At 48.9% G+C, this 10651-nt stretch overlaps 1 protein-coding gene across 1 annotated transcript in view; it reads left to right on the top strand.

Annotated features, from left to right (window-relative positions):
- LOC135825207 (THO complex subunit 6 homolog) overlaps positions 1-10651 on the top strand; it is a 28510-nt gene that overhangs the window by 14335 nt on the left and 3524 nt on the right. The window contains exon 11 of the mRNA XM_065337943.1: positions 10643-10651. This exon is cut by the window's right edge and continues 234 nt beyond it. Coding sequence (XP_065194015.1) covers positions 10643-10651 — 9 coding nt within the window. The remainder of the gene's footprint in view (positions 1-10642) is intronic.

The following is a 10651-nucleotide window of genomic DNA, read 5'->3' as shown; positions in this document are numbered from 1 at the left end:
CCCTTGGCAGGGTTTTGTGTGGAGCTGGTGTTCGCTCGAAGGTACGGATTGACTGCAAAACGTGCAATATGTGTACAAGGTTCATGTCGTATGACCTGCAGACAGCAGACCACCTCCACAATACGACCATGAAAGGATGAGATGGTGGGGCGCTCTGGCGGTACTTTACGGTAGTACTCGTACTCTAGTCTAGCGACTGACTGTACATGATTGTGCTCAATGTACTGGCCCTGTACTGGTCATGTGAGTCCGCGGCCTCCGCGACCAGTGCCGCTCGCGTACGCGAGACAGTCATGCACTAATGAACGGTTCGCAAGCTGGTGTGTGTGTGTGTGTGTGTGTGTGTGTGTGTGTGTGTGTGTGTGTGTGTGTGTGTGTGTGTGTGTGTGTGAATGAATGAATGGTCTCTTCCTGACTTTTCTTTCTTTCTCCTGGGTGGTTACCAACAGCCAGTGTATGCCGGAGTATGTGGTGTGTGTGTGTAGAAAAAAAGAAGAAAAAAATGGAAAAATTAAAAATAGGGATTCACTGGCCAGAAAAAGTCACTTCAATCAGCTGTGTGCACGGCTGTTTTCAGCACGACATCTATAAAGATGGCGACGACCTGTAGCAACGGCCTTGGATACGGGACGCGCGTGTACCGCGTGGGCACGCGATTGAGTTTTCATGCACGAGTGATTGTGGAAATTCAAATTATTTGGTTGCTGCGCTGAAGCGCATGAGGAGAAATGAGGAGAAAGTTTGTTTCTTTCGTCTTCATCTGAGACGGCACGCTTAGAACACCCATTCCATCACGCGTGCAATGATGGACCCCTTTCCCACTCCGAAGAGCAACAACGAAATAATAAGTAAAACAGTTATTTATCGGCCTATTTCTCCTTGCAATGATTCGAATTAATATTAGACCTGACGCGACGATCTTTTCTCCTCTTAGCAGAAGGCATTTCGTTCTGTAACTTGGGGATAGTCCTCAAGTAGTGCTGGCGAGTGATGGAGAGCAGTCGTTGAAGTGGACATGCAGCGCTGCATTTCTTGTCCAAAGTGTTGAACGCTGCATGGAGAGCCTCGCCACCTTGCTCACACAGAAGACTCAGTCCACAGCCAAAGTGGGTCATCTGTGGCACGACATGCTGCTCCAGCAGGTGTAACTTGGGAGTGATGTTCCCCAGATGGCGCTTCACGATCTGCTCTCTCACCAAGGTCATAAAGCTCTGGATGTGGCATTGAAGCTGGTGGAGCTGGTCTTCATTTACAGCTGAGGCAAGGTTGTAGACTGCACGACACTTCGCAAAGGTGGTGAAGAGTGCTGTGTATCGTGCAGCCAAGGAAGCAGCCATGTCTGTGACGGGGTGGTCGGCACCAAGTTCGTACTTCTCCAGAGCCTTGGAAGGAGCCTGGACAAGCTTGTGGACCAAGGCAAAGTTGCCATCTTTGTCGGGACTCAACATACGGTGAACGTGGTTGCCGACAAAGGTTCCGCCATGGTACTGTTGCCGTTTGATGTTGACAGTCTGTAGTGTGTCGTCGTAGGATGAAAGGCATGGCCCATCTGTCAAAGTCTTGACACTGTCGATGTGACCTTTGAGCACATCAAGCTCTGCTTTGATTTGTTTCTGCTGTTCAGATAGCTGTCTGTGCTGTAGCTGTAGCTGGCCTATCACTACTTGTATTCTCTGCACCTCAGTACCTGCTGCTTGTTGAAGGTGTATGGCATTGAACGTGAGCAGTTGCATCATGTCATCCAACTTAGTATCAATGGTAGCTAGCTCTAGTTCCTTAGACTTCCTGTCACTGTTCATCTTAACTAGATCATTAAAGGTACGACCATTCAGATCACAGTTAATGTCAGGCATGTGGTTGGCTAGTGCGACGTCAAGGGATTGGGTTTCCTGTAACATGCATTCAAATAGGTATGGGAATATCCCAAGATCCAAATGCAATGAGGGGATGCATGCATCCTCAATTGGCACGGGCAGAATGCATGGCCTCACAGCATTAAAGTATTTCTTTGCATTTGAAGCAACACCCCCACTCTCAAGAAACTCCTTGTGATTCTGTGCAAGTGTGGTCAGAGTCCGGGGCAGTACAGGCTGAGTCCTAGCTGCAGGTGACTGCTGGAAGTCACGCTTTGCAGTGTGGCAGTGCAAGCAAGGGAACACACCACTGCTACCGGAAAGACCGTAGTTGTGCGTCTGGAACTCATAGTCTCCAAACAACACAACCTTCACCTTGTACGACATGAATGTCATGGTGCTCAGCTCACGAATCTGTGCCTGAAAGGGCTGAAGTGCAGTGGCCATGTTGGCTGGTGAATCTTTTGCTGCAAACAAAAGAAAGGGAACGGTGTTCTCAAGTGCATTAGGGTGGACATGGTTGGCGATTTGGAAAGCCATCTTGAAGGATTTACCTCCATGGTCACCACCAATCTTGACAATGATGGTGTCCTTGGGGACTGCTCCATCATGCCAGGTCAACTGTCCAGCCTCATGCATGGCAGAAAGGTAGTGGGTGACAAGGCCGACAAGATCTAAAATGGCAACCATGGCACACAGGGTGATGTTCCCAGCCTTGTCTGTCATTGGGACCTTCTCTGCTAGAAACTCAAAAGGGAGCTCTGATCGGATGTCTGCCCTCATCAACCTCTCTGACTGCAAAAAGATACCAAACTCCGTCAACCATACCCTCAACTTCCTCAGTGCATACCACGTCAGATGCAGGTCTGCCTTCAGTGCTAGAGCAGACACTTCCCCGGTGCAAAGTAGACCTGCATCCGTCAAAAGGCTGTCCCTGTCTGATTTAGCCATGACTTTGAGGTCATGCTGAAGTTGCTCTTGGGCACTACCAGAACTGCTGGCAACAGTAGTTGCCAAAGATTTCAGCTCACTACCCCTGCGCTCCAAAGTTCGAGTGGTCACATCTGATGCCTCCTTCTCACCCTTCGTTACCCTCTTCCATGTCTGTGGCCTACCCCGAGAACCGGACCTCACTTCTAATGTCCCACCTACAGACATGCAGCCTACCAAGTGTGAAAGCAGTGCCGTTGATGTTGCGCCACGTGTGTGCTGTGGTGTGGTTAAAAGCACGTCAGATACGGAAAAGGAACCCGTGACAACTGTAGGGTGGGGTTCAAGACTGTTACCAGGGTTATGTGAACATTCCCGGACATGATCAACCAAGGATGCCAAGGACAAGACCTGTCGACACCCTACAAGGGGGGATTCCCTGAAATCACAGTGCACCAGCATTGCCGCTAGAGCATGGCCTACAAAGGGGTGCGGTGATGTAAGCTGTGACGCCATCAGGGCTGACCGGCAGTATGGGCATTTGGTAGACCCCTGGAGCCACTGGTAGATGCATGGCAAGCAAAATACCTGCTTGCAACAAGGTGCCTCTATAGCTGGATCGGTAACTAATCTGCAGATAGGGCATGCAGCATAACTGACATCGTGTGTGAAACGGCTTCCATCCAGTGCAATACCAGCTTGGTAAGGAGGAGTGGCTTTCTTCTGTACTTCAGTTATGTCTACATCTACACCACTCTGGTCTTCGATGTCTACGTCTACGTCTGTACTTGTCTGTGTGCCTGCTTGTTTTTCATGACTTGATTGTGGATTGACGGTTTGATCCTGGGTAGCCTGTGGACATTCACTAGCATCATCACACTTATCAATCAGTCTTGGGGTGGTGTCCTTGGTGGCTGCTCTGCCAGGACGACTCAGGGTGTCACAGACAGAACAACCAGTACGTTTGTGAGCCACCCACTCTATGCTACTACTACCACAACCACCACCACGAGTCACAAACGAGCTAGACGCCTTACTGTACCTATCTAGCACTTTCTTACATGTTCTGCAGAAAAACTCAGGGTGTATGCCAGGCTGGTCATTCAATACATTGATTTTGAAGCATGCTTGAATCTCACCGGCACGTTCGGCAACGGAATAACGGGTGGATCGGTCCTGTTTCGTAAATTTTCCACCACTAATCCTGCACACCTGCTCCAGCTTCTTGATGTGGCCCTCCATAGCCAAGGAAGTTCGAGGGCCGTGGCCCGCGCGAAAACCACTGCGGCCCAAGCTGCGAATGTGTGGGAAATGTCGACCAAGGACAAACGAGTGAATAGAAAATGAAGACCAGCTCCAGACAATTAAACGAAAGAAGATAAGCGCTCCACAAGCAGGGCGAGATCCACCAAAGGAGTAATGGACGACTCGTAACGGATCGTAGAAGAAGGACACAGAGAAAGAAAGCCAGCTTCAAAATTTCTCTGTCGATTTTGTTTCTTCTTGCACGAGGAGAAAGCTGCTTTTCGGTGGAAGCATTTTGCTTGCTTTTCGCGACCCAGAGAGCCAGCCACGAGCAGCAAATAAGCAGCGCAGATGAACCAAACCAGTATTTTTGAGTGTTTCAAATTTTGAATACAAGCCACGCCGTTGCGGCCGCGTGGTGCCGCGTACGCGATCTCCAGGGAGACGCGCGATCGCGGCCATCTTTTGAAATGTCGCAGTATCCAAGGCGTAGGACAGCCGTGTGTGGTGGATACCAGGCTAAAAATAGTGGCGGTCAATTCATCAGCCTTGCAAGCTGTTGAATGGTGTAATCCCAGCACAAGTTGCTATGTCTAACATAGCTGTTCGCTATCATCGCTTCCGCGATGGGCAGGTCTGAGGTCTGAGGTCTGAGGTGTGTGTGTGCGTGTGTATGTATGTGCGTGCGTGCGTGTGTGCGCATCCGCGTGTGCATCTGTGTGTGCGTGCGCGCGCATATGCGTGTACGCGTGCGTTCTTGTTTGTCCCGTTCTGCTGCTCAGCCCAACGTCATGTGGACACTGGATCCTCCTTCAGAGTAAGCATGTCCTGCCTTGTCCCTGCAATCCAGTGTGGATGTTCAATACTGCATAACACATCATGTTCGGTGTAACTTCAGTTTCAGTAATTTCGGTAGAGAAACCAAGCACCTAACTTTAGATTACATCTAAACGGCACTAGAGTTTGTGCTGTATGTGAAGGGAATGCTGGTCACCGAATTCTACATTACCGGTATACCTGAAACCTGGCAGGTCCTTTGCACCGATATTTTAGTACACCTAAAATTACATGTTATACAGTATCTGTTTTGGTTGTTGCGCTAGGTTGCACCACGTATGGTCATGTGATCAAAGGTACTTCACGGTATTGCCTACACAACTGGCATGTGCTATGTGTGCCAGACCAGTTGAATCCAGCCTATGGACTTAACTGCTGCGTGGCACAGTTCAGTGCTCGGACTTGCCGCCGTAAACAACCATCCTGTTTGTGCGTGTGTGCGTGTGTGTGTGCGTGCGTGTGTGTGTGTGTGTTCGTTTGTGTCTGTTCTTGCACTCTCAGTATCGGTGGTGGCCGGATCGTCAATGCCTTGTGCACACTGGTGAGCTAATAGACACCATATTTCCTTGGCCAGGTATTTTACTGGATAGTCCGTGCTGCTGGTGGTGTAGTGGGATCTCTCAAACTGTCTGCCTTCCGTTCTCCGTGTGCAAAAACATAAGCGTAGCCGTTGCTGTACATGTTGCTGTATTGTGGTTTGTCAACCAGGGCACGCACCTTGTTTCCGCCTCATCATCTGGATGCATACATGTGTGGGATGTGGAGAGGGAACGTCTTACCGTGAGTCACTGGTGTCCGTTGTTTTGACCTCTCTCTCTCTCTCTCTCTCTCTCTCTCTCTCTCTCTCTCTCTCTCTCTCTCTCTCTCTCTCTCTCTCTCTCTCTCTCTCTCTCTCTCTCTCCCTCCCTCCCTCCCTTCCTCCCCTCCTTCTCTCTCCCTCTCTCTCTCTCTCTCTCTCTCTCTCTCTCTCTCTCTCTCTCTCTCTCTCTCTCTCTCTCTCTCTCTCTCTCTCTCTCTCTCTCTCTCTCTCTCTCTCTCTCTCTCTCTCTCTCTCTCTCTCTCTCTCTCTCTCTCTCTCTCTCAGTTACTTGGTCACGGGATGCCTAGTTGATTCAGGTGCGTTTGTTTGGTCAGGTGATTCTCACACATTCCCATTCCAGAATGGGTGGCACTTACTCATTCTGGAAATGCCCAACTGAACGCAACCTACACGCATGCATGTGCCTCTGTGTGTTCACTTCAGAGGAAGTTTGACGGCCATAGCAAGCAGGCACTGTGTGTGGTTTCACGACCGCGCACATCAGAGCAGTGTTTCTCCGGTTCTGATGATGGCACTGTCAAACTCTGGGGTGAGTAGGAGTCCTTGTTTGCGCTCGGGCTATGGCACAAGCATGAGGAGAACATGGATGCAGTGAATGGGATTTTCGGTCTTTGACCACTTGCTGGTGAGCTGATCTACTCACCTCCCACCGCTTAAGGACCTGCATCTGCGCCTTGATCCTTGAACGGCGGTGGGTTCCTACGGATGCGGGAAACTTGGCCTTTAGCCGAGTCTGACGCAAACAGTGATTTTTTAATTTTTTATGACACAAGCGTTGACTTAAATCATGTGGCACTTCAATGCGTACGTCGTGCGCTATTATCTCGCCACCATCCGTCGATGTGACGCTCTGTTTTCATGTTTGTCCGTCACATTTTTTGTGGGACCGTATGCATGCCTCGTGCGCTTCTTTCACCGTTACGTCTATCGATGTGATTTGCAGTCTTCCCGTCCGTCTGGCGCTTACTGTTGGTTTCTGTGCGCGGTTGTTGTGTGCCGTTCTCTTGCTGATGTTGGTCCAGATTCACGCAGCAGTGCCTGCTGTCACAGCATCACTCCCACCGTGCCAAACCCGTCGCTAGCATCCTCCTCGTCACAGGTGAGCAGGGCCTATTAAATCATTTCTTAATTAAATGCCATAGTTTGCACCGCCAAAACCCCACGCAGCCACCCGGGCATGGCCGTGTGTGGAGTGTTGAACAGTGTATTCGCTCAGAGGTTGTTCAATTGTGTCAATCATTCATAGGGCTCCCTGTAATAAGACGACACCGTCTGTTGGGTTCCCCTATTAAAATAATGAATACTACTACTACACTGTATTCCTGACCTCAGCTCACTCACCTCCATATTTGGCAAGGCGCCGTGGGCCTATTTCAGTGTGTCCGTGGTGTTGTTGTTCTTAGCCGTGGTTACCCTATGTCGTTGTGCTTCCTTTACTGGGTTGAATACATTCTAATGCATGGCTATTATCTTGCTCTCCGTACTGTTGTGAAGTCCGCACTCCGCCACCATAGACATAGAGCATTCTGCGTAGAGAAGGAACTACACTTGTGCCTCGGTTATCCGGGCGGTCCGGAACCGGGCACTGTCTGCTAACTTTGAAATATCCTTAAACTCCGAATCACGTGCATTTTGATGGGGAAAGGCCATAGATATGGCGTATGACGTCACTATTTCCACAAACAGTCCCTAAAAAAGTCGTAATATCTCCACTGAAACTCACCCGAATGGTGCCCGGTAGACCGAAGTACCTTTGACTTCCGGGTCCGGATAACCACGGTATGAGTTTACAGGGTTCCCGTTCAAGTACTAGTATACATGTACTATACTTCCTCCGAAAACAAAGAAAACTTCTTGACTTTATTCTTCACGTTCTAAGGGTTACTGTGCTCGAGAAATTTGGGCCGGTTGAACGAAAACGGCGCCATGTTAGTCCCACCAGGAGTCGCCCATGCTCGATTCCTCAAGTCACCAGCTTATGTAATGTTAGTCGTGTTGCCATAGTTTAGCTATTTCATACAAAAGGCATCTCAACTGATGACGTATTACAGTAAGATCGGGCGCCGAAGAACACCCAGGCTGGAAAACCGGCAAAATTTAAGAACAGTCCAGGCTAGAATTATCAGATTTAAGAACACTTTTAAAATTTGGAACATTGTACATGTCTGGGAGGTGAGTACATGTCATGTACACGTGTAAACAGTAACTGCTACATGTACAGTCATTCCCATTTACGACACCCACTAGTTTAGAAGTACTACATGTACATGACAAACGTCATGGCGTCACTCGACTCGCCGCGCGCGTGTGAATAAGAACGGTCTGGCTAGAATCAAAAATTTAAGAACTTTCCTAGGCTGCGCTCGAGCCCCTGCGTTCTTCGGCGCCCGATCTTACTGTAACCCCTTTAGCGCGAGCGTCGTGCTAGTACGACGCACATGAGTTGCATGCCCCACGGCCGTCGTACTAGTACGATGCGCGCTGTACACTGTACAGTGAACCTGCATCTCATAGTCGTGGGGTCCGTGTTGAGTCCATAGTGACTTGTTCAAACTATCGTAACTCACTCAATACTTGGTCGATTCTCACAATCGAAACATGTATCTGCAAGAGAAAACTCTCAGCTGGCGATAGAAACAATCGCCGAAGCGATACACTACCGGTTGTTGAGATATGCGACTCGACACGGCAAATTTCAACTCGATTTTTGTTGCGCAGTCTGCATAACGCGTATTTCCACCATGGATCATTTTTGCGCTACCTGCTGCCATAGAAACAAGATTAAAATGATGTTAGTGGATCCCGTGGGTCCTCACAAAAATTTGAGCTCGATACGAGCAAGGAGACCGAAATGGCAGCTGAATATTTGAGCTCGGTTAGTCTTGGTCGTGCTCAAGTCTGTCGAGCGCGTGGATGAAGTTTGCCAGACTGTAGCGCGGGGTTTTGGTTTCGCTCCGAGCTGGGTTTGACACCAGTGTGTCCCTCATCTCGGGACCTTTCCAGGAAGCTCAAGATCATGGAATTCGTCCAAGGGAATGTAAAGTTATCTATCCTTGAGCAGCTAGTGCTTTCATGGGAAAATGCGACTTTTACAGGTGTTGACGTGGGGCGCGTTCAGGTAGCGTCATGCTAAAGAGGTTAAACTGTGTAACCTTTTTAGAAATGGATCTGTGGATGGTGGTGCATTGCTGGTTGATGTTTGGCTTTTCTCTCAAGTCTTATCCCAATGGACCGTGACCCCGCGCGCTGTGTGTGTATGTGTGTGTGTGTGTGTGTGTGTGTGTGTGTGTGTGTGTGTGTGTGTGGTGCGTGCGTGCGTGTGTGTGTGTGTGTGTGTGTGTGTGTGTGTGTGTGTGTGTGTGTGTGTGTGTGTGTGTGTGTGTGTGTGTGTGTGTGTACATGCTTGCCTGTGAATGTGTTCGTGTGCATGTGCACATTTGTGTATGCGTGTCTGTCTGCTTGTTTGTTTGTTTGTCGCAGAGTCGCAATAATTGGGTATCAGCTGTGGCAGTGGACCCCAATGATCGATGGCTGGTAGGTCCTGTCCTCACTTGATGATTCCAATAGCAATGCGCTTTAAGCGAGTGCGATCTTGAACCTCTGATTCTAGCATAAGCCAATCTCTGGGCCAATATGTGTACTTGCATCTGCATCGCCAGCCGGCCTTGCGAATAACGACCCTCGATTGGCCATGAGAAAAGTGTTGTTTTTCGCGAGTTGTTCTGTTTTGTCCAAGGTTGTTATTTTTCGCCAGGTTGACTGTATCCTCTCAGGTGCCCGGCGTAGGGGAACTCCCCGCGACTGGCCCAACCAATCCCAGTGAAGTCTTCTTTGGCAGTACCAGCTGTTGTTTGATAATTGTGTAGAGAGAGAGAGAGAGACAGACAGACAGACAGAGACAGAGAGAGACAGAGGGTGTGCGAATGATTAATTTTCATGATAGCGGAGTTTCTGATGGGGCGCCGAGTATGCAGCATGATTTGCTGGTGCAAGTGCAGCGCTGTGCTGCGAGTCCACGACTTTACCAAGGCATCTCAACTGATGATGTGATCCCATAGCCTCTATTGTGCATGACCGTTGAGCAGCATTTTCTCGCTCTTTCTTCAGTTGAAGCGAGGATACTTGCCCACAGTTGCCTGTGTTTCTGCACTAAACTTTGCTCAGATGCAGCCTGTCCTTGTTTCGTAATACAGGTGGAATCCTGATAATTCGAATATAGCTTAATTCGAACATACCGCTTAATTAGAAGTTTTTCCAGGACCGATTTCTATCAATACGATTCCCACATAAAATGTTCTGATAATTCGAACCTCGAACTGGACATGTTCGGTTAATTAGAAGTCCCACAGATTCCACTTACATAGAACATGTGTGGGATTTGTGCTGATAATTCGAAGTTAGCAAAGTGTAATTCGAAGTTCACTGTACACTGTACTGGTCAGTTCAGTTTGCATGAGCAGGCTGTGCCGGTCAGTTCAGTGTCCGTAAAATTTGTGTCTATGGTCCATAGCGCAACTCTGCGTGACCATGAGAGCATTTTGACATACATATTGAGTTGTGGGTTCATGTTTGGATAATTAGAATGTCCGGATAATTAGAAGTTTTTTCCTGGCATTTTGAGGTTCGAATTATCAGGATTTCACCTGTACCTTGATTGAGTGGTGTTGCATACTCTTATGTCTCTGTATCTCTGTATTTGTGTGTGTGTGTGTGTGTGTGTGTGTGTGTGTGTGTGTGTGTGTGTGTGTGTGTGTCTGTCTGTCTGTCTGTGCATGTGTGTGCATACGCATGTGTGTGTATGTGTTTGCGTGCGTACGTTCACATTCACGCACGTGTGTGTTTGTGTGTGTGTGTGTGTGTGTGTGTGTGTGTGTGTGTGTGTGTGTGTGTGTGTGTGTGTGTGTGCGTGTTCGTGCGTGCGTGTGTGCATTACTGCTGTCTGTGTGATGGCCCGCAGGCATGCGGT

This window comes from Sycon ciliatum, chromosome 9 (genome assembly GCF_964019385.1).
Source record: "Sycon ciliatum chromosome 9, ocSycCili1.1, whole genome shotgun sequence".
In the NCBI taxonomy this organism is placed as follows: domain Eukaryota; kingdom Metazoa; phylum Porifera; class Calcarea; order Leucosolenida; family Sycettidae; genus Sycon; species Sycon ciliatum.
This window is presented reverse-complemented; position numbering and strand designations above follow the sequence as displayed.